Here is a 24,410-nt window from a genome sequence, read left to right as displayed (position 1 = left end):
TTTCAGAAACAGTGCTTGAGTTCCCGGTGAGAGGTCCCTAGGTGGGGGTTTATGTACCTTATATAAGAAGGAACGTGCTGTGCGTGTTCGCCTCTGTTCGCTCACCCCCTCTCCCCCCCGCTCACTTTTGTTCCTGTGGAAAATGAAGACCTCACAGAAGGCCTAGTCTTTCCTCCCTGACTGCTGCCCCCCTCCCCCCTCCCCTTCCTTCCCCGTCCTTCCCCTTCCCTTCTCTGCGCTCTGGGCCCAGGCCTGTTGGACAAGGCTGGATGCCTCGCAGCCCCGAGGAAAGCTCAGTGTGCGAGCAGATGCCTTGTCGGGTTTCTGTCGGGCGGTGATGCGTCCCAGTGACCTCTTGGAGCTGCTCCCGTGCCACAGGTCTCCTTCCCAGGAAGGGGAGCCTCCCTGGCTGCTCTCAGAGTCGTCCCAGGCAGCAGCACTTAGCCCTGGCCCGGTGGGGGGCCTGGGCAAGGGAGAACCAGTTTGGCCGGGCACATACGTGTTCACCATTTGAATTAGTGAAATGGGCGGGAGCGCTCCAGTTCACCACAGAGCATACCACTTCCTGTTTGCTGTTTCATAACTGGCCTGTTGAGCTTATTTTTATTTCCTGTGCCATCCCCTGAAAACATGTGCTTTTGTGACCTCTGATTTAACTAATCCCAAAATCATTTAGGTGGCCTCCAGCTTTTTAATATGAAACATTGCTTCAATAAACACCTTTGCATGATATGCATGGCCTTAGAATTAATTCCTGCAAGTAGAATGCTTGGGCCAAACCGTTTATAAATTTGAAATTATGATACATATTGTCAGATTTCCCTGTTGTTTTTGGTGTCTGAAGTGCCAGTTTGTGTTATTTATGTAATTATTAATGGAATTCTTGTTTTCCTTATTAGTTTCAAAGTAAGGTTACAGGCCTTTTAACGTATATGGTAAAAATACTTTCCCAGCTTTTTTTCCTTCCTCCAAATTTTTATTTAAATTCCAGTTAGTTAACATACAGTGTAATATTAGTTTCAGGTCTAGAATTTAGGGATTCATCGCTTCCGTACATCATCCGGTGCTCATCACAAGTGCACTCCTTAATCCCGGTCACCTATTTCCCCCATCCCCCACCCACCACCTCCCCTCCAGTAACGCTCAGTTTGTTCTCTGTAGTTAAGAATCTGTTTCTTGGTTTGTCTCTCTTCCCCCCCACCACCCCCCGCCATGTTCATTTATTTTGTTTCTTAAATCCCACATAGGAGTGAAACATATGGTATTTGTCTTCTCTGAGTTATTTTGCTTAGCATAGTACAGTCTAGCTCCATCCACGTGGCTGCAAATGGCAACATTTCAGGTTTTTGATGGCGGAGTAATATTCCATTGTGTATGTGTGTGTATATATGTGTTACATATATGTGTGTATATACATGTACATGCATGTATGTGTATATGTATATGTGTGTGTGTGTGATACACACACACATACCACCTCTTCATTCATCAGTCAGTGGACACTTGGCCTCTTTCCATAACTTGGCTATTGTTGATAATGCTGCTATAAACATTAGGGTGCATGTAAAATATCTGGATTTTCCCAGTTTTTAAAAACTTTATGGTATCTAAGTGTTCAGGTATTTAAAAATTTTTTAAATACCATATATGTTAATATACCATATATGTTAATCAAAATACTCTGATTTAGCAGCTTTTCCTTTGTGGCTTCTGGAATTTAATGCCATGTTTAGAAGTTTCTCACATCCCAAGATTATAAAAATGGTAACCCTTACTTTGTTTTGGAATGTATACTTTTTTTCTTTTTCCCTATTTATTGTTTGTAGTCTGTGTTGATGGAAAGGGTAAGGTAGCAATCCACCTTCATATTTTTCTAATCAGCTAGCCAGTTTTCCTAACAACCAACAATTTTTAATATACATAGTGAATTTGGAATTACCAAATCTTAATGGCTTCTATCTAAAAGTGTCATTTTTATAGATAGAAATTTTCCATTTAAAACTCTGAGTTTCAGTATTTTTCTGCTGTTAAAACCTCTAGAAAGGAGCTGTGAACAGAACACCATATTGGTTTTGGCATTCACTTTAATGCATCTGAAATAGGCTGATTCTACAGAATTTGATCCAGAGTACTTCTATGTCTTGATGCTTTTTTGCCAAGCAAAATTGATTATTTCTAACCACAAGGCCTTCAGTGTTGGACTGAGAAAAGAGTCAGGGGTCCTCCTGAGCTGGTTGCAGCTTATTTCATTTGGCATCAAGTACAATGCTTATTTTTCTCATAAGTTTCTTTCTATTCTCTAGCCTCCAATGGTCAATGCCCCTCGTTGCTGAGGAGTTTTTTGGAGGGAAGGGCAAATTCAGATCCTGTTAGTTCAAGTCCTACTAATTGTATCTTTTAAATGCTTGTTTTTCCTTGGCAGTTTGATGACTAGATATCAGAAGTCTTTCTTTGACAGATAGTCCTAGCTTTCTCTTGTACTGTGGAGTTTAGCTGTGGGGCTTTCAGTAGTTTAAAAATTTACTTGAGTATCTTAGTAGCTGAGCAGATTCCTCTTTTGTAGTTGTATTCTCCTAAATTATTATAATTTCTTTTAAAGAAGGTTTTATCATCAATGCTTGTTTTTAGGTTCAGATTACAGGCAGGGAGGCAGGTTCTGCAGCTGTGGTTGACAAGGCAGTACACATAGTGGTTGAACCCACCAGAGTCGTCATTCAGGCTTCATAACCCATCTTTGCACCTGTTATGTCACGCGGCTAACTCAATTTCCGTACCTGTCAAAAGTGGATAAAATCATACCTGTCTCTGTCGTGGGACTGTTGTGAATCTCCTGTGAGATAATGCATACCAAGCACTTAGGACAGTACCGGGCCCACAGGAAGCACTCAGTAAATGTTATTTTTCATCATCTGTTTTAGTGTTGCTTTGCCCTCCTGCGATGTTGCAATACTCTTTTTTTCCTGCTCATAGTGTAAAAAGAATACATGCCTATTACAGAAAGTTTAGAAATTGAAGAAAAGCTTAGGGAAGAAAATTTCTCCTGTGGTTCCACAGCCCCCAGTGAGAATCAGTTTACGTTTTAACCTCGCTGCTTCCAGGTTTTTCTACTTGTATATTGTTTTTCATAGCTGAGCACATACTATATGTGTAATATGGTGTCTTGATTTTTTTTTTCTCTTAACACATCTTAAGCTTTTTCTCCTATCATTAAAAACATTTATAAAATTATCACTTTTGATGATTACATGATAGTCCCTCACATCGTATTATTTTGCTGACTTAATCGTTCTCCTTTTATTTGGCATTTGGTATTTGGAACTTTGAACTTTTTTGGTTGGAATTCGGTTGCTTTTAGGTCATTCCGCCTTATGAAGCCTGGGTTTCTTGCTGTCAGTGACAGGTTTAGGAGTTGAGGCTTCGTGTTTGCTTTTGTTGTTTTGTCTGTTGGGTGTGTGAATTCAGGCAGCATTTGAAACATGAGACCTGGTGCCCTCAGACTCTTGCCTTTCTGTTCTGGATTATCTCCATACTTGTTTGCTTTTTAATCTTTTTTTTTTTTTGGTGAATTTCTTTTCATAATCCTGTGCTGGAGGAAAGATGAGTGGAGATCATGGTTAGTATTGTGGCCTCCATCTCTCCAGTACCGTGTGGACATCCTGGAGCTAGCCAGGATAAACACTAGTTGCATGTTAATGGATCTTTACTGGGTAATCATACCAAGCAGTTTCTGGTAAGAAGACTATCTTAAATCGTTCTGGACAAAGGTATACTATTTTTGTTTCAGATTTCTCATTTTCCCTGTAAAGCTGGGTTTAAAATCTGTTAAGGCTGAATTCATTTGTACTTGGGACTATAATAGAGATCTTGTACTTTTTACTTTCAGAAAACCAGCCAAGAACAGCAGTCCGAAAAAGAAGTATGCATTCAGCATTGCCAGGGAAACCTGCTGTTTAGATATGCTTTCTGAGAAAGCACATGGCCAGTGAATGTCGTCTTTGTCTCGTCACGGCAGCTTGGTTCTGCTGGTGACTCGCGCCAGCTGATTTGAGCTTAGTTTTAAGCTCAGTTATTGAAATGGCACTGAGCACGAGACCTAAATGCTGGTGGTTTGTGACCCCAGGAGGCTGCTTCAACGATATCAGCCGGTGTGAGCTTGACACTGTTTTTCATTTCCTTTGTTTGGCTCGGAGGCTGCTTGATCTGTGGCCGCTTGGCAGCTTGCTTCTTTAAAGCTCGTCCTTCCTGGCCATTTATTCTCTACTGTTAAAATATAGGATGGTTTTTATCTCAACCACATGGTGAGCCAGAGTGCAGACCGCGAATTTTGTTAGTTTTGGTAGTGGAAGTATGGACAGTGAAGAGAAAGAATTGAGATGGAGGTGGCTTAGGGTGGAAGATCAGAAATGGATCCTAAGATTCGCACATAGTCTCTTGGCGCCCTTGGCCCTGATCTCGCTTCCCTGTGGCTTCACTCGAAGCACAGGTGACAAGTGGTCTGCGTCTCGGAGCTGTAGTCTCTCAGTAAGCCGTTCCGACATGGCCTCAGTCCGAGAATGATGGGTTGTCTGAGGCCAGAGGGTCCTGCCAGGGCACGTGTGTCAGCTCCTGCTGTCTCTCCAGCAGGAGGCACCGTCCAGTGTTTTCTTGACCAGGTCTGGTCATTTCTGAGAGGAGGGGGGATTCCACAGTCGGGAAGTAGTCCAGACCACTGCACCAAAGCTCTGCCTGAAGATACTGTGTCTTTTTATTTTGCCCAAGATTTGTCCCCAGGGAACTTCTACCCATGTGTTTATTCAGACTGTTTCTCACAGGGACTTTTTTGCAATTAGCTGGGATTACCTAGCTATTCCATCTTACAGGTAGAGAAAGCAAGAAAGTCTCTTGCTTTTAACCGCTTGGGTATTATGGTGACTTGACTTGAGTAAACCTTGCCAGTCTTATGCTAACTCATTGTTACCAAGGCAAGCAAGGAAATCTTGGGTGTTCTCTGTATTCAGTGTTGCTTTGATGGTAGCTTCGTGCTTTATTCTCGCTCTATTCCAGACTATGAGGGGAAAAACACCTGACCGGTAGTAGATACTGAGTGATACTCCATTAAGAGTACAGACTAGCGGAGCACCTGGGTGGCTCAGTTGTTAAGCGTCTGCCTTCGGCTCAGGTCATGATCCCCGGATCCTGGGATCGAGCCCCGCATCGGGCTCCCTGCTCGGCAGGAAGCCTGCTTCTCCCTCTCCCACTCCCCCTGCCTGTGTTCCCTCTCTCGCTGTCTCTTTCTCTGTCAAATAAATAAATAAAATCCTAAAAAAAAAAAAAAAGTACAGACTAGCATCCGACAGAACCATATTCAGTTTTGGTCCCTGCCCCTTGCTGACTATGTAACTTAAGATTATGGAATTCTGCAAACCTTAGATTTCCCGTCTTTGGAACGGATTAATAACTAGAGCTGTAGATTTAATTAAGATCAAATGAGATTATAATATGGGAAGAGTGCTTAATGTAGTGACCAGCTAATAATGTTTAGTAAATATGTTTTCAGACGCTGGCTTAGATTGTTACGGTTATTATTACTGTCGCCATTACGCAGCGAGGTCCCAGGTCCCGCCCTGTCCACCAGGCGGCGCCGGCGGGGCCTCTGCTGGCCCCTCTGTCCAACCTGCCCTTCGGCTTTCTTGGTTCACTGGAAGAGCAGTGTTAGCATTCTGAGGAAGGGAGGTAGGCATCCAAACGATGTCTCTGGCCCCTGGAGGGATCCCCTTCTTTCCTAGGAGAAGTTCTGGGAACTACGTGCATGGCTGCCGTGAGGCTGGAACTGCGAGTTCTGGGAACGGCCGTGTCTGTCCCACGCATAGGGAAGCACCTTTGCCTAGTGATGGCGGCGATGCATCTGTTTGCAAAGATCGGTTCACCTTCTGTGGCCCTGACATTCCGGTGTACGCGGTGAGCGTCCTGCTCCTCCTCCTTTGTCCTTGTGGTCCACATTTCTTAGTCCGTGGTCTTTATGGTTTTATTCCAGATAAATCTGGTCATTTTTTTCCCGGTAGAAATCTTGATTTCATCTAAGTTTTAAAGTTTTTTGGCATAAAGTTTTGGATGTTAAAATTTGCAGTGTCTGTAATTCCAACTTGCTCTCCATTCCCGATATTTGCTGCTTCTTCTTTTTTAAAAATCAGACTCATCAAGAGTTTTTCTTTTTTTTAGTCATTTGAAAGAACCACCTTTTGGGTTTATTGATCCTTGCCATTGGGCATTGGCTTTAGAATTCATGAATTTGGGCGCCTGGGTGGCTCAGTTGGTTAAGCGACTGCCTTCGGCTCGGGTCATGATCCTGGAGTCCCTGGATCGAGTCCCGCATCGGGCTCCCTGCTCGGCAGGGAGTCTGCTTCTCCCTCTGACCCTCCCCCCTCTCATGTGCTGTCTCTCTCACTCTCTCTCTCTCTCAAATAAATAAATAAAATCTTTAAAAAAAAAAAAAGAATTCATGAATTTATGTTCTTACCTTTATCCGCTTTCTGTGGGTTTATTCTGGGTGTTTTTCCTTCTTAGTTGAACAACTAAGTTTGCCAATTGTCAGTCATCTCTCTCTTCTAATATCTGCATATAAGGCTATAAATTTCCCTTTAGGTATTGCTCTAAATACCTTCCACAGTTTTTGATATGTAGTTTTTTTGTTTTGTAAATTCAGGTTCATTGAGGTTTCATTTACATCCCATAAAATTTGCTCCTTTTTAAGTGTACGGTTTGATGAGTTTTGACAGATGAATGCAGTTGTATAAACACCACCGTAATGAAGATGTAGAACATTTCCGTTACCTTGAAAAGTTCCCTCATGCTCCAGTTTTTGTCCCGATAGTCTCCTTTCCTACGATGCCATGTGAATGGAATCATACAGAATATCACCTTCTGTGTTTGGCCCTTCCATTTAGCATGCTGCTGTGAGGTCCATCCATGTTGTTGCTGTCTATGGACTGGTTCCTTTTGATTGCAGTGGAGTTGTCATTGTATAGAGATACCACAACGTGTCTGTCTATTCACCAGTAATACAGTTTTCAGTGGGAGTGAGTCAGAGTATTTTAATTCTGCACTTGGGCTGTAAATACACTAGACTATTCTGGATTTGAGGTTGTCTGGGCATTTTTTACATTTAAATTTTCATTTGGGGTTTGGCATTTTAGAAGTTTTTCCATTAGTGGGCAAGCATGTGCTCATGTGTACTCACTTCTGCCATTCCTCCCTGTAGCAGTCTGGGGCCAGTTGGGAGACAGAAACCACAAAGTAAGTTAAACAAGGGCAGTTTAATACAGGGAATTATTGCCTACGATAAAAGAGTCACTGTAAGGTCTAGGGAAACTCTGTGTGCTTCCCTAGGGCTGAGGGAGCGTGGCCCAAGGGAGGACAAGCTACCAGAGATTCTGGCCTCGGGAGAAAGCAGAGGATAGCCCATGGCATAGCAGAGGGCTTTGGCTGGTTTGGCTGGACCAGAGCTGGCCCAGGGGTCCCGGGCCAGCCATAGACTACCCGCTGCAGTACAAGGGAGGAGGAGCCGATCAGCAGCCAGTAACACGGGTGAGCAAAGGAGGTCTGGGTGCTGGTGGAGGGCAGGAGGCCTTCAGAGCCAAGCCGGGACTCTGGTGTCTGTGTCAACACGGCTGCCGAAAGGTTATGGCCAAGCCAAGGCTTCAAGATCTCAGACAGTCCAGGTTCTGGGCTGTCACTGGGCCATACTTCACCAACTGTCCTCGCATCCATACTACCAGGCCCTGTGCCGGAGACTCAGGAGAGCCTCTTCCTCCCTGCACTGTCCCTTCAGCCTCTCTGCTGAGAAAACTTAATGTCACACATACTTCAAAGGAGAAGTGCTTAAAGTACCATTGTTCACCTCAGAGCATTTATCATAGAGAAGGTGCATTCAGGGCTGAGAAGTAATAAATCGGTAACTGATACACTCTTCCTGTTCTTCTTAAGAGAAATACCATCAAGTCAAAAGCAGTACTACCCACATGCTTGTGCTATTCATAGACACTTCACGAGGGGACAAGGATTTATGAAAATTAGAACTTACGAAGAATAGGTTTATAGACATACATAAATCTCATATTCATCATGGTATATTACCACACACATCATGGTATTATCACTGTTCTCCCCTCTCCCAATCATTACAGATAGAAAGTTTTGTGTCAGACCTCAGGTTGGAGGCAGTTTCTTTATTCATGATGCTTGCCCATTACAGAAAACATTTAGGATACAAATTTTTTTTTTTTTAAGATTTTATCTATTTGAGAGAGAGAGAGAGACAGTGAGAGAGGGAACACAAGCAGGGGGAGTGGGAGAGGGAGACGCAGGCCTCCCGCTGAGCAGGGAGCCCGATGCGGGGCTCGATCCCAGGACCCTGGGATCAAGACCTGAGCCCAAGGCAGACACTTAACGACTGAGCCACCCAGGCGCCCCAGGAACTTTTTTTTTTTAAGATTTTATTTATTTATTTGACAGAGAGACAGCGAGAGAGGGAACACAAGCAGGGGGAGTGGGAGAGGGAGAAGCAGACTTCCCGTGGAGCAGGGAGCCTGATGCGGGGCTTGATCCCAGAAACCTGGGATCATGACCTGAGCCAAAGGCAGACGCTTAACGACTGAGCCACCCAGGTGCCCCAGGATACAAATTTTAAAGAAAGTTTCATACCAGAAATTTAAGTGTTGTTTTTTTGTTTTTTTTAAAAGCTAAGTGTTTTTAACGCCAAGCTTAGATGAGCTAATACTAGGAATATGGTGATCATCCTTTCTGAACCAAGAAACTAAGACACGTGGTCTTTACAAAGAAATTTTTCTGGTTTGTGAATTTTTACACATGTGAAAAATTATCATGGCATAAATTAAAACACATTTGATTGTCCATACCCAATTAAACACTTGTTGAAAAGAATAAAGGGCCATCTCAAAATACCAAGAACATATACATATTAATGCTTTTATAGACCAAGGAATAAAAGCCATCTTTTGTAGACAGTCTTAAATCAGAAAAAAAAACAGAAAAAATAATACAAACTCCTATTTAGCAGTTATGTGGTTTGGCAGAATTGAAAGTCTTATGCACACACACACACACCCCTACTGCTCTGACCTTATGTTTCTGACACTGCAGGGGGCTCAGGTCCCCAAGACTCAATGGTCATTACAGAGGGATTGCGGCATGCTTTGCAGGTAGAACAAGTCTGCTTTTGTTGCAGAATTCTTTTTTTTTTCCAAAGGATATTGAGAGAATATTTCCTTTTGGGTATTTAGGTTGTAAATCTCAGACATTTCATTACATGAGAGTACCCAGCAGTAGGGTTTGCAGAGGTTTTATATACTTTCCAGAAATTAAGCGCTGTTCACTTACAAGTTTTCCCACATCAGAAAGCCCAAATTGTAAAAATTCAGGCCTGCAAAGTAGCTTACTCAGAGAGCTTTGATGCATTCTCGACCAGTTTTCTGTAAACATTTTGTTCTTTCGGTGTATTTAAATTGGACCTTCTTTAGTCTGAGATACCTTTTAAGACTGCCTTTGTTAAATGAAGTGAGATCAATTTGTATTTTAGCTTTCATTTTGCTTGGGATTCTTTGGGCTTCTTTCATTTGGCAAGATGAGAGAAAAAGGCCTGGCCTGTTTGTTATCTTGGAAATTTCCAGCCCAAGAAAGTGTACAGAGGCACAGCTTGCAGGGATTCTTAGGTGACTAGCTAGCTCTTTTCCTGAATTATTAAGCTACATTAAAACAACAGCTTGGCGCAGTTTGGGTTTTAGGTTTTCATATCTTCTGAAAGATTAATATCCTCACAAGAATGATGATAGGTTGGATGTCTCCCTTTAGTGCTTTCTGCTGTCAGGAGCATCACACTCTTCTCTATTCTTGTACCCCACCTTCTTTGACATTTACCATTATCCCAGATTAGATGTTCACTAACTTCCTGAAAGTTTTCCTCTCTCAGTTTAGCTTCCTTCAGTGTGAAATTTATAAACCAGTGTAGAGCTGCTCTTAAAATTGAATTTTTGTTAAAGAGCTATCATAGGCAGCCAAGACTAGAGTGAATTTTTATGTCCATTTTTCCTCGTAGCTTTATTGCAGTCATGACACTGGTTGTGCTGTTCATTTTGATTTTGGCATGCATGGGTCGGCTTGGAGTGACTGACATAATCTTATTTAACAAACACATTATACTCTTAGGTGTATTTATTGATTACATATTTCCAAAGCTTCTTGAGGGAATTGAATACAAAGTCAGTATCATTTTCAAGTAAAGATTAGGGATATGTTTCTTTATTAAATATTTATTGAGAACTCTTTTCTGCTGGCCTGACTCTCTGAAAACATATTAGATGTAGTTCATGCTCTTAAATAGCTCCTACTTTAGGGAAAGGAAAAGGTAGTTGGCAAGAGGGAAGAGTTCGAGCTTGGGTTGTTCTGGAAGGTTGAATGGGCATTCCCTAAACTGAAGACAGGATTATATTCAGCAGACGCATGGAGGTGTGAAAAAATATGGCGCCCGAAGGAATTTTGAGTAGCTGTTAGTAATATTTACAGATGAACTCATGAGTCCTCTTGTTTACCTAACCTCATTTTATTAGTCTCCTGTATCTCAGGTGCGATAGATACTTGAAATAGCAAGATTTGCATTTAATTAAAAAAAATTCTACAATTCAGACTTTGTTCTGAATTAGAGTGAGTGCTCCTTCTTTGCACTATAAATGTATATTTACAAAGGGCAAGGTCTTTCTCGCCGACTGGCCACGAGGATTCTTCCTTCTCTGAACTCCTGTAGTGCATGCTGCCGTGACACGAGGTGGGCTTGGGCTTTGCAGTCAGGCGTGCTAGGGTTCATAGCCCAAGGCCACCACTTACACTTCCTGGCTTTGGGGCCATGAGCAAATTCCTGTATTTCTCTAAGCCTCGGTTTCCACCTCGGTAAAGGCAGATACTACTACTTATTTCGTGGACCATTCTGAGGATTACATGAAATAATACATGTGAAGTGCTGAGCACATAGCACTCAATTAAAAGTAGCTCTGATTACAGTTAGCAGTCATGAGTCACCCAGTAACGCTGCAGACTGTAGCTTGTTTTCATGACTTACCTGCCTCGTTTAGCTCCACGTCTAGTGTACAGGGATCCTGCTGTATACTTTCTGCCCCGTACGCACCTTTACTCACCCCCACCTCTACCATCCCTACTCCTGCCCCAGCCAGGCCTGGCACACGTGGCAGGTACTCCCTACCTCTTTATAATTAAAGATACAACGCTAGGTAGCAGCCTTGCGGTGCCTCTTAAGATCCATTATTCTTCAGTATTTGGGGTATGAAAGTTTCCTTATGGGTTCTTGCTGTGGAAAGCCAGAGGCACGATGGTAGGGAAAAAATCTGGGTCTGGTCAAAACTTGTTTACCTTAGGCCAAAGACTGTTATAAAACTCACAGAACAAAAACAAAACAACAACAAAATCAGGAGTGTTGTGATTTAAGAGTGAGCTGTGGAAGTTCATGCCTGAACAGAGCTGGAGTAAATTCTAAGCATGCAAAAGCACTACTTCAGAAATTAATTTTGTCATGTACATCAAAGGATGATTTTTGATAAATCACAAAAAACTAACAATACGCAAGTAATAAACTTTGTATTATAGTGAAACCCCATTATTAAAAAAAAGCACTTTTGCGTTTTGTCCTCCTGTGTATACGGTGTATCAGAGCGCGTCCTTCATACACACATGCACGTGTGGTGCGCACTGGGCTTCTGGGCGGGAGGCTCCCTGGAGACAGCCTGCAGGTTGTTCAAAGCCAGGCTCCTGGCCCTCCTCAGAGCTTGTGTCATTCCATCAGGAGCCTGCCTGGAGCCAAACTGCTTTGTTTTACCCCAGCGTAAGGTCTATGTTTCATTCCAGTCTTCTTGGTAAATATCTGAAATACATGCAGCCCTGTTTGCTTCGGTTGGAATTCTGAGAACAGTTCCATGGATTGACTTGAAGGAATCATAAACTCAAAGTGGGATTAATACTAGGTTTTGCATTAGGAAGGTTTTACAAGGGGCTGATGGAAGCATAATTTGGCATGACCATAATTTGAATCAGAGGAAATTTCCCATTAGAATTCTCACAGGATTCATTTAAGCAGCAAGATGTGTTGAAATTGAATGGCCTCATACTGACTTCACCCACACAAGCTGTTATTTGATTGTCAGCTTGCTTGCTTGACTACCTTCTCACTCATCTGCTGAGAGATTACTGCATCCCCTGAGAATCTGACTAGAGTCACCTCTCCCCAGTCTCGAATCTACTCTTGGGTAGAGACAGAGTCACATCAAGAAAGGATGAGTATCTTTGATGGAACTAAATCAGTGCCCTAGATGCTTTTGACTGCCCTTGGTGCATTTTCTCTATTGCACTTTTGGTGACCTTCTAGTGGCTGGTGTTGAAGGTAAGGAAGGCATGTCGGTGGCATCATTCGACTCTATCAAGCTTCCTTGTCGTCTTGCTAAATTCCAAAGGCGTGTTCTTTCCTTATTCTGGGCCACTATAAAAACATCACCTGTGACAGGGCATCAGCCTGACGCACCTGTCCAGAAGGGATGATGTGTTTGAGAAATCCTGCTTGTAATACCGGATGCAGAATTAGGAGTGCTCAAGCGTCGTGTGTACAGAATTGAAGCTTGTCCTTAAACACTTTGGCAAGTCTCTCGGATGGTTTTCTGGGGACGTTGCACGACTCTATTTCTATAATAGACTTCTGAGATGAGAGTTTCTAGCCGCAGAGGAGCAGAACTTTGAACCCTGTACCTTGGGTATGGGCCAGACCCGTTTGTTCACTGTGGGCCTCGTTGCCAGGGTAGGATGAAGCTCTGCTATACATTTTAATGTGTTTAGTTCAGCTTGACTCTGCTCATGCAAGACAGGCTCATTGTCACTCTAATTCCCGTGAGGTATCACTTGTAATGAAACTTTAACCGGATCTCAGCTCTTCTCTGGGCTGGTTGACGCAGTGTAATTCAGAGTTTCAGAGTTGCTAAGGCTGTTTGAGAAGAAACCAGTTTCCACATATTCATATATTCATGTATTCATAATGCTGGGAATCTGAGGGTTTCGCTGTGGTCTGGCCCCGAGGAAACAAGCCAGATTTATCCGATTTGGGGTTTCTCACACACAGTTCACCGGAGGCCCCCCTGTGTGTGGGGTATGTGTCCTGCACCATATTGGGAGCTCACCAGGCTCAGTTCTTCTAGCAACAGAGCTACCGTTTATATTACTTACACATTTTCCCCCTTTTCCAAAAAAGGATTTAAGGTGGTAGCTCCCACTTAACCACTTTCTTTCTAGTGTCCAACAGACACTATGTGATATACTTTACCAACACCGCTAAACCTCACAAGTTCCCTGCGGGATAAATACTGCTGTCCTCCATTGAAAAATGAGGAAAGTGAGGCACATATTAGGTGACTCGCCCGAGGGCAGAGCTCCCACGGGACCCAGGTCCATATGAGCCAGAGCCAGTGTTCTTGCCCCGAAACCTCGCTGCTTCTCCGGCACATGCTGCCTTTTACATTCACGTTGCCCAGCCGCGTTCCTGGCCCAGGAGAGCTGCCGGGAAAGTTGGTTGATTCGATTTGAATCATGTTTGGCAGCCTTGAAGCGGGTCACTGCCCCTCAGCAGCGGTGCCTGGCACATAGCAGGCCCTTGCCTGGTTTTTCTTGAGGAAAGGCAGCGAAGTAGACAGTGTCATCCCCATTTTACAGATGAGGAAACCCGATCCCAGAGAGGTCAGGTGACTTGCCTGAAGTCACCCATCATAGCTCATGGTGGCATTTTTGAAATCGAGGGCCATCTGATGTATTTAATGTCAGCCGAATTTGTAGTTCTTCCAGTCTTCCCGTGTTTTTCACTAACACGGGCCTGTTTCCAGAAACCCTGGGCGGGGGGGGGGGGGGTGGTTACAGTCTTTTCCAGTTCCTTGCTGTATCACTTTGAGCAAATTGCTTGCCCACTCTTATCCTCGTTGACCTCATTTGTAAAAGGAGGACAAGAATAATATCAGATGGATTAATTTGTGCAGACACCTGCTTAGCTCAGTGCTGGACGCATGGCATATGCTCAAGTAATGAACGTATTGCCTCCATGTCTAAGTGTAGAAGTCTAAGACATCGTTGTATCCGGCTGAAACAGGGTGAGGCTGAAGTTCAGACTAAGAAAGTGCCCCCTTGAGGATTCAGCGCATTTCCAGAGAGCACATCCTTGAAGAGAACTCTGACCTGCACGTATGTTGATGCCTTTGCTTGCTCAGACATCCACGGCCAGACAGCAGGCGGGGTGAAAGGTAATAGTGAGTGGAGTCGAGGTGTTCGTTAGAGACTGTGTCCAGCCGCACGACATCATCATGGTCAGATTGAGCCCACCCATGTTCATCTATTCAAGGCTGATGTGTTGATTAGCATCCAAGTGGTCAGGGGATTCTAAGTAACCATGCTTAAGGGCTTAGTTTAGTTTCTTCTCCCTTCTGTGACCTCTGTCAGGAAGAGAGCAGAAAATCCCTGTGCTTGGTCTGTTCTCTTCAGCATAACCCACCTTCTTCATTAAGGAGCCTCTGGCTCCGGGCTTGGCATTTTGTCTTGTCCAGAAGGATCACGTCGTCGTCTTCTGATCATCTCGTTCTTTCCAAGGTAGTAGTTCTTTTTTGTCAGAATAAAAAATTAAAGTGGACATGCCTTTTAGAGGTGACTAAGCCAGGGTTGGAGACCTGTTTCTTATCAGGCAGTATCAAACACAGAAATGGGAATCAAGGGAGCAGACTTCCTTCAATTTCAAAAGAATGTTGAGAGGACTAGAAGCTCTTTGAGGGCAGGACTCACTCCCTGGGTCCCCTCGGCACCTTACCCAGAGCCCTGCACGTGGTGGTCCTCGGGGAAGCTTGCTCCTTGGTTTCAGTGGCTTCCGTTATTATTTGACTGGAAATGAAGGGCAAATTATTCATTCCCTCAACCAATATAATGCGTAGTGTAGTGAACAAGACAAAGTCACTGCTCTCATAGAACTTTCATCCTAGTAAGAGACACAACAAATAAAAGAAGTAAGAATAATTGATTACAAGGTGCCACGATCATTTTGAAGGAAGTAAAATAGGGACTGAGATCGAGAACGAGGGGAGGTGACCTTTCTAGAGAAGATGCTCAGGGAAGGCTTGCTCAAATTCTCTGAGGGGTTGACCTGTGAGCTAAGGCCTAAAGGATAAGGAAGAACTGGAGATGAACCACCTGGGCAGAAGGATCAGTCACTGGGTAGCCCTTGAGGCCGGAAAAAGTGTGGCTTGAAGGTGTGGTTTGAGGATTTGAAGTAAAGGGTGGCTAGAGGGTCCTGAGCAAAGGGGAGAGTGGTAGGTGATGAAGCTCGAGGGGCCGGTGGGGCCAGAGATGGAAGGCCTTTGTAGCCCTGGTGTGTTGTTGGATTTTATTCTAAGTGCAGCAGGAAACATAGGGGGATGTGATCTGGTTCATTTCTGTATTTTTAATTATGCTTGTCGCTGTGAGATGCTGGTGGCCTGGGTTGAGGGGTTGGATTTGAGTTACTCCCACGTTTTAGAGATGAGATCGAAGGATGGGATGTGGGCAGGGGGTGGTGAGGGGAAGGAAGAATGGGATGATTCTGTGCCTGGCAGGATGGTGGTACCCCTCCTGAGATGGGGAAGACCGGGATGTGAGGAGAACAGGTTTGGGGGTGAGGGAAGGGTGGGACTCGAGAGTTTTGTTTTGGTCGGATTAAGGTGCTGGATTTCCATGAGCTGATCTGGGGCTGACACGTAAAGTAGGATCTGCCCCTGGATGTGTGAGCCTGGCGTTCAGAAGAGAATGCTGCTCTGGAGCCATACGTGTGGGAGTCACAGGACAGAGAGGATGTGTAAATACCAGCGGACAAATAAGGTCCTGAAAGGTGGTACTTCCTTCACCTGCTACGAACAGCTCAAGCTCCCTGCACGGCCGGGCCAGAGTTGGCTCCTTCAGAAAGCTGGCTAGCAAAACCGGAGAGCCACAGGTACTCCACTGCAAGATATCCGTTTGCAATGTATTTTTGCCACCAAGGACCAGGAAGGTGAGATGCTGCTTTTGGCGCCACGGAACCATTCTCTGAGCTTGTTTTCAGAAAGATCCACGTCTGGAGTGTGACCGAAGCCTTAGCGGTGACTGGCTGGCTGTGTTCTAACGGGTCACGTGTAACTTAAGCCCAAAGCCTTAGGGCAAGTACGTGAGTCTGAAGGTGGAGATAAAGCAAGGGTGCTTGTTGCTTCCAGGTTAGATCAAGGGCAGAAGGGCTGCACAGAAATTGGATACCGAGAAGCCTTGACCGAAGACAGGCAGCAGTAACTCTGTGGGAGGTTTGCTATGAGGAAAACAAGAAGAGGATGTAGAATCATGCTCATCAGACTTGAGGAATTCAGGGAAACACTCGAATAGCTTCTTTAGTGAGCAGAATCCTCGCCTCCTGGAGAGTGAGTGTGATCGGGTCGCTCACAGTTCTTTAACTGGTGATTCCGATGCGCACGATCCAGGGGTACTACAGAGAGAAACACTGAGTCTAACAAGACCTGAGGTCACTCGGCAGCTCTCTCTTACATGGGGGGAAACAGAGGCCTGGGCGGGGGCGCAGGAGGGGCTTGTCTGAAGCTGCTGAGCAAGCCGGAAAGCCAGGGCCGCTTCCCTGACCTTGATGTCTTCATAGTTGACGCTTTGTCCTGATGGATGATGAAGAGTGAGTCTCCTAATTCCCAGCTCCCCTTCCTTCACTGAGGTTTTTCTTTCCTTTCCCCTTTCACTGTCTTGCATGAGAGTAATCTTCGGATTATTGAGTTCATTCTCAGGTGTCTGTCTCGCCTCACTAAAATGTAAGCTTCACAAGGGCAGTGATTTTTGGTTTTGGGGTTTTTTTTAATCCTGTGTGCCTTGGCCAGTGCCTGGTCCATGGTAGGTGTTCAGTGCATATTTGATGGATGAAAAATATTTTGTTAAACTATAAATAAGTTAACAGATGCGGGAAAATGCTGACTCTTAGGTATTGTTAGCCTGAAATAGAGTAGAATATTTTCTTTTTTACTTGTTTGATTCTGACTTGGATCAGAGGTACAGGAACAATTTGTTTATGGACGATTCATTAGAGAGTTTTCAAAATATTAATAATAACAATAGTATTAATAGCAACAATAGCAGTTATTAACAACTGTGGTGATAACTACAGTTTATGGAATGTTTGCTGTCTGTGAGATGAATACCGTGTGAAGTTCTGTGCTGAGAACGTCATACCTGTTAACCCACCTGATCCTCATGAGAGCCCGAGAATGGCGGAACCGGGGGCTCTTCTCTAGGGGAGGCACTGAGGCCCAGAAGTGAGGTCACTTGTCCTCACTTCTGGCCTGCGTAACCTGAGGGTTACACAGCCACTAGAGATGAACTACCTGGGATCCTAAAGATTAATACCCCAGCTCCCAGTAACACTCCGTATTAGGTTTGGGGCAGTTTCTTTTCGGAGGACGAACTGAAAAGGCTAAAAATGAGGCGAGCATTGCTCTCTGGAGAGTCCCCAGGCCCAGAACACCCTCCAGCTGGTCTGAAACCACAGGCTGGAAACAAGATGTGGTTTTAGGAGCGCAGCTTTCCAGCATCCACCCCCCGCTCGGCTCTGCATTCCCACCTCACAAAGAGCCTTTCGTCTTGAACTGTTAGGCTTTTCTTGCTTCTCAGACTACCTCCCTGAAGCAGGCCAAGGCAAATTCCTGCGGCGACAGGGCACTAAACTATTCCTGGGGAGGCCATGGTAGTCCTTCCCTCTCGGTCGCACCCCACCCTGGAAAGGAAGGGCGGACAGAAAGAGGCTCCTTCACCCCCTTCCTACACCACTTCCCTGTTGAGGCCTCAGGAAGGGGCTGGAGGACACGGTGATTCCATAAATCTCTCCGAAGACTTGAGTGAGCCTTTGAGTTCTTGGAACACTGCACCTATTAGACTGGTTGTAAACGCACAGAATTAATCACCACCTGCTGTGGATAATGGGGGCTTTCATTCCCACCCCTGCCAGCCAGAACCGGCCTTGCTTGGACTCAGTGACACTCCGTACACACAGCAGTGAAACCACTTAGCCCACGGCGGCAGCCACGGGGCGGACACGGGCACACTCCCGGGCTCTGGTACAGAGAGAGCGCTGTGACGCGCGCTGCCTTCTTGAAGCACGCGGTGCACCAGGCACTGTGGCAACACATTTACGGCCACGGTCGCATTTAATTCTTATGATAAGCCCGATGAGGCGTGGGTGTCCCATTTCCATAGGGGAGAACCGCCTGGAGAGATAGGGGACTTGCCAGAGTCTCAGCATTTGCAAGAGGCAGAGCCGTGTTTGAACTGCAGATGGAGTCGGTTCTCAAACCTGGGCTTTGCGAGTCTGCTCTTCTGTGATACCAGTTAAGAGCATGAAGTCTGGAGCCTCACCGCCTGGGTCTGAATATTGATTCTGCCACTTACTTGCCACGAGACACTGGGCACGTTACTTCCCCGCCTTCTTCCTTGGCCTGTTCATCTGTAACGTGGGGATGATAATATTTGCAAATCATAGGGTTGTCGCAAGGATTAAATGAATGGATGTATGGAGAGCGCGGAGCGTCTGGCACGTAGAAAGCACTATATAAGTGCTAGCTTTTATTACTCGTTTATATATTAAGTCTTGTTGTTCCCTCTGGATGATGGAAACTTAACCTCAGAGGTTTCCAACTATCCCTCCCACTCCCCGCCCAAGGCTTGTGTCTCTATTCGGAAGACTCTTGTGTATGAAGCGCTTCGAGGGGTGCCTGGTGCATGATTAGCACCCGATAAGTGTTAATGATGATCACTATGGCGGTGCCTAAGACATTTCAGGGGGGCAGCATCTGATCCTCAGTGAGCATCCACTCTCCCTGGTGAGGGATCCAGAAAGAGACACAGTCACCATCCAGAGGCTCATCTGATGGGCAGGACAAGAATTAGGGGCAAGCATTATTTTGCGTACACCAAGTGGCTGTTTATGCCCTAACAATGCATCGATATGTAATTCATTGAAAAGATAGGGATGAAAGTATTATTGGTTAAGTTCTTGGTCAAGGCAGAGTAAACCAAAGAGATTAGTGCTTAGAACTTGTCCAGGGATAAATTATCTGCGTAGAGCTTGGGGCATGCCGTTAGTGAATGAATTGTCACTTTCCAACCACTGCCACCCCAGGCTCTGGGAAGACCCTTCCCTTCTGGGTGCCCGGACAGGCTGGGCTTCTCGGCTGTTCTGCGCTGACCTGGGCCTTGTCATGACCGTACTTTCCACTTCTTCTAGCTTAAGAGTTGGACAGTGGAGGACCTTCAGAAGAGGCTCCTGGCCCTCGACCCCATGATGGAGCAAGAGATTGAAGAGATCCGGCAGAAGTACCAGTCCAAGAGGCAGCCGATCCTGGACGCCATCGAGGCTAAGAAGCGGCGGCAACAAAACTTCTGAGGGAGGCCCGGAGCGCCCGCCCGCACACCAGCCTTGGGTGAACTCGGGCTTGGTAGCCGACACCCCTGCCCCGTCATTTCTCCACAGCACCTTCACCTTCGTGAGCTCAGGAAGTGCGCCAGTGGGAAGGGCTGCCTGCCATCAGCCTGCTGCCTTGTGTATGTATTTCAGTTGGTCAGTTACATTATTTCAAAGGATTCGCATCGGCGCTTTTAAACTCAGAGTTTTAAACCCCAGGAACAGAAACTCCAGGATGAGTGATAGCTGGGAGTGTTACATGTTGTCTTGTCTTTCTTCTCCCAATAGCTTTCGATTGTTCTTTCTGGAAGACTTTTTAAAGATATATAAATATGCACATATATATATAAATTACAACGGGTTCCCCACTGGGTGTGGTGGCACCTCTGTCCAGGTACAGTTTGAAACAGTTGGGCCTCTTTTCTGTAAGATTATGGTACTGGGGGGCAGGGGGCGCCGGGAGGCTGTTGGGGTCGCTCCGCTCCCAGGACCCAGCCTCACCCTTCTGCAGGGCTGCATTTAAGAATTAGGTTTGGGCCAGTTCTTCCCCATGGCTTCAGCCTCGTGTGGGTCATCTCTGGCTTCTGGAGCTGAAGGGAAAGCCTTGAGAGTTTGTGTTTACTTCTTGAGTCCCAGGAGGAGCCTGGCATCCTCTTTGCAAACTGCCCCTCGTGGCTTCAATGCCTTCCATCCATCTGCACTCTCCCAACCGCCTAGAGTCACAGCACAGATCCTGCCCAGTGCCTTAAGAGGAGACGTGACCCAGTGCGGGGACAGGCCTGCCAGGACCTCTCCACACACACGGGGCTGTGTGCAGTCCGCAGAACACAGAAGGGAAAGTGTGTCCAGGGTTCTCATTGTTCATGCGAAGATCGCACAGGGGCATTTTGCTCCGCCTTCCTCACAGACAGGGGTAGAGGGCATTGCTTTTGTGATCACATTCCAGTATGTGACTCTTTTCTTTTTTATTTTACTGCTGAGGGGTCTGGAAAGGATACATGAATATCAGACTGAGATCTGTTCCCCAGGAGGCTCCGTGCAGGCCCACGGAATGCCAGAGCTGGAAGGGGCCCCAGGCATCGTCTGGCCTGACTGAGGCTCGGGGAGGGGAAGTGACAGGGTGACCAAATCACAAAGCAAGTTGAAGTAAGAGCTGGGATGAGACCAGAGCTCCTTGCTCCTGGGCCACTGATCCAAGCATTCCCTTCCCCAAGAGGAGAAACCTGTGTCCATTTGGGTCAGGTTGTCCCAAAGAGCCCTACTGAGGGAAGCTTGCTCGGGCTTGGTCTCTTCCGTGGATGACTGACTGTGGTGGGACCCCCAGGGGAGCCAGGTGGCTCCGGCTCGGCCAGTCTGCGACTCTGCGGCCTCTGGCGGACAACGCCACGCAGGTGACCTCGGGCGTCAGGCAGATCAGAGGGCTTCCCAAACCGCAGCACTGAGCCATCCCTCTGCAGCATGACGTGTGGTCACACAGCAAAGAGGAGACCATGAGGAAAGGCAAACGTCTGCTTATTTTTCAATATCTCTTCCCCTCAGGTGGGGGAGTCCTGATTCGGCTGCACCTAAAGATAGAGTAATTTGACTCCATAATTGCTTTTGCTTCTCAAACCTGGGAATCGATGGAATGGCAGGGACTGTTCCTCTTCTCTGGCCAGATTCTGTTCTTTGCAATTAAAGCCAGTTTTTAAAAATGTAAGAGGCAGTGGTTGGTCTGCAGGGTTTGGCCAGTTAGGCAGTTACGTGGCAGAGAACAGAGGACACTTAGGGGATCCCACTAGAAGAATCAATGGCAGCTAGCATTCGTTGACCACTTAGTATATGCCAGGCACTGAGCTAGGTGGGCTTTTTATAGATGTCAGCTCCAAACTTCACAATAACCCCGTAAGTTAAGTACTTGATCTCCACTTCACAGGTGAAGGAGTAAGTTCAGAGAGAAAAAGGCAATGTATCTCCCAAGGCAACATGGCTAGTAAGGGGCAGAATCAGGATTCATAGCATCACCATGTGGGACCAGTATTCACAGGCAAAAGGAAAATCATAAGTCTTTAAAATGAAGCGACCACCTTTTCTTGCAGAGAACAGATAACTCCAACTGGCAGTTTTAGGTTGGAAAATGGCTGAGTTAGTCAAGTCTGACCGCCAAGTGAGTCTCACCAACCTAGCATGGAGCGTACATTCCCCCACACCATCTGCTGTGCTCGCGAACAGGCCTGCCTCAGCCTCTTCCATTTTAGAAAGGACTTTGCACTTGGCCAGACAGGAGGGGAAGTGCCCATTTCTTCCTTCCTAAGCTAGATCCAAGTAAAAGAAGATTTCAGTTTTTCCCCATAAATATTCTTGGGTCATGAATCTTGATCAGGAGTTTATTCTGTTCTAGGCATGTGTGCACCCCCCTGTGCTGGCCCAGCACAGAACACTGTTCCCCAGTCTAGCTGGACAGAGCCTCTGGCCAGGAGTCAATTTCTTTGGACCGGGTCCGTTTCCTGGCACGGTGTATTTGTTTCCTAGTGATGGAAAGGCAGAGGGGCAGGTCCTCATTTTCCCCGTGAGCACTAACTTCAGGATAGGTCAGCGTGCTTTCCTTGAGCCCTGAGCTTCAGCGTCTGTGACTTGAGCTCCCAGGGAACTCTGTGGCCCTCACCTCTCCTCTCCTTTTAAGAAACAATGACCCACACCCAATTGTATCTTTAAAAAAAATCTCAAATTCTCTAAGGATATCTTGATTGCTTCCTCATCAGTAATTTTGAAGCAAATTTCTATTTTTCTTTTTCCTTTGTCCCTTCTCCCAACCACCAGCTGGATGGATGGATAGATGGATGAATGCATGTTGGGCTGGCTGGCTGGCTGGCTGGCTAAGTAGGTAGGTAGGTAAGTAGATAGATAGATGATAGATAGATGATAGATAGATAGATAGATAGATAGATAGATAGATAGATAGATAGATGATAGATAGGACCAATACTCTGAAGTAACTTAAGAGCTATGACCTTGAATCCTTGAGACTGTATATTCTGACCCAGGAAACAATTATTTAGCACCTGCCAGATGCCAGAGACTTACTATACCATTTAAATTTCAGTAGCTCTTACCAATATCAGAAATGAGAGAAGTGACATCATTATAGCTCCTACAGATATTAAAAGGCTAAGAACAATGTCATGAACAACTTTATGCTAATAAATTCAACCACTTAAATAAAATGGACAAATTCCCTGAAAGATACAAAACACCAAAGCTCACTCCATAGATCATCTGAATAGCCCTATATCTATTAAAACTTAATAGCTCTGGGAGATCTAGGTGTTATGGTCCTCATTTTACAGATAAGGAAACTGAGGCTCAGAGAGGTGAAGTCTGTTGCTCAAGGTCATGCAGCTAAAATATGGCGGAGCTCAGATTCCAATGCAGGTCTTCTGATTCTGATTCCAGTGCCCTTTCTAGCAAACCACATTGCCTCTAAAGATTGCAGCTCCTCAGCCTCTCACCCCATCTTTTCTTACATAGTGTGTTTTCATCAGGATTGTATTCATTGTATTTAGACTCCATGTTCTTTTTTGTGTTTGGGGGGAAAAAAAAATCTCTTCCACCAGCTTGCACTCGAACCAACTTGGAAAAAACTTAAATGCTGTTGCTGATGTACAACTTAAAAATGTGAAGTTTGTAGCTTTAACTTTTTGTAATAAAAACTAATAACACTGGCTTAAGTGCTGACTTGAAATGCTATTTTATAAAGTTTGGATGTAAATAATCGAGGTCAGCAGTTTGTATATGAATGAGACATAGCTTCCTCCCTGCACCCCCTTTTTTAAATTTGAGGTGCTTCTTGTGTGCTTTTATGTTAGAATTATTGTTCTCCCGACTTCCCACACATTGCCACCTTTGTTTTAAATAAACTGCCCTTTGGAACACAAGACTTTCTTCTTTTTAAAAATGAGACCTTCCATCTGTAGCCTGGATAGTGGTGTTGTGAACCTCTGTGATATTGTCTCTGTGGTGTGCTTATTCCAAAATCCAAAGCTGGGGGAGAAGGGGGCAGGGTAGGGAGAAGACTTTTGTTGGACGCCTGCTGTGTGCCAGGTCCTGAGCTGGTCGGCAGGGATATAAAGATGACCAGACGCAGTTCTTGCAGACCGGACGGGGAGTCGGTCAAGCACGCGCGCCCATGGAGACACCGCAGTAGACGGAGTGCACCGAACGCGGGCACAGGAGGAGGGAGCGACCATCAGTTCTGCCGGGGGCCCCCACAAAGCTTTTCTGGAGGAGGTAATACGTCCTGAACTTTAAAATGAGCAAGTGAGGGGCGCCTGGGTGGCTCAGTCGGTTAAGCGTCTGCCTTCGGCTCAGGTCATGATCCTGGGGTCCTGGGATGAAGCCCCGCCATCGGGCTCCCTGCTCAGCCAGGAGCCTGCTTCTCCCTCTCCCTCTGCCTGCCCCTCTGCCTACCTGTGCTCTCTGTCTCTATGTCAAATAAATAAATAAAAAATATCTTAAAAAAAAAAAAAATGAGCAAGAGATGGCCAGGTCAAGAAAGGGCAAGAAGTGAGAGAGCGACCAGCCTCTGCAGAGGGTCTGGTGTGAGAGTCTGGATGCAGGGTCATCTCGGCATCCTTCATCCCACTGTGTTGTTGCAGGAAGCTGGGCCATGTGCAGCCCAGCATTCAGAGGGAAGCTGCCCTGGTGTGGCCCGTCCTTGTCCAGGAATACTTCCCTCGCCTGACCTTGGGTTCTCTTAAAGTTTACTCCAGAGCAGGGAAGGAATAGAGTTACACCTAAATTTAAGTGTGAGTCTCTTGAGTCAAACTGCTCTTCAGTGTTTAATATAATAGTCCCACTGGCTATTTGCATAACTGTCACGCTGTTCTGTCAGCCTTTCTGGGAGTGG

At 45.7% G+C, this 24,410-nt stretch overlaps 1 protein-coding gene across 1 annotated transcript in view; it reads left to right on the top strand.

Annotated features, from left to right (window-relative positions):
- Positions 1-23,439, top strand: part of STK4 (serine/threonine kinase 4) — an 82,928-nt gene extending 59,489 nt beyond the window's left edge. Inside the window, exon 8 of the mRNA XM_081832268.1 lies at positions 19,349-23,439. Coding sequence (XP_081688394.1) covers positions 19,349-19,507 — 159 coding nt within the window. The 3' untranslated portion in view covers positions 19,508-23,439. The remainder of the gene's footprint in view (positions 1-19,348) is intronic.
- Positions 23,440-24,410: the final 971 nt, after the last annotated feature.

This window comes from Leptonychotes weddellii, chromosome 10 (assembly GCF_054177405.1).
Source record: "Leptonychotes weddellii isolate Sample4059 chromosome 10, ASM5417740v2, whole genome shotgun sequence".
Taxonomy (NCBI): domain Eukaryota; kingdom Metazoa; phylum Chordata; class Mammalia; order Carnivora; family Phocidae; genus Leptonychotes; species Leptonychotes weddellii.
The sequence above is the reverse complement of the archived record's forward strand: the minus strand, read 5'-3'. Positions and strand labels throughout refer to the sequence as shown.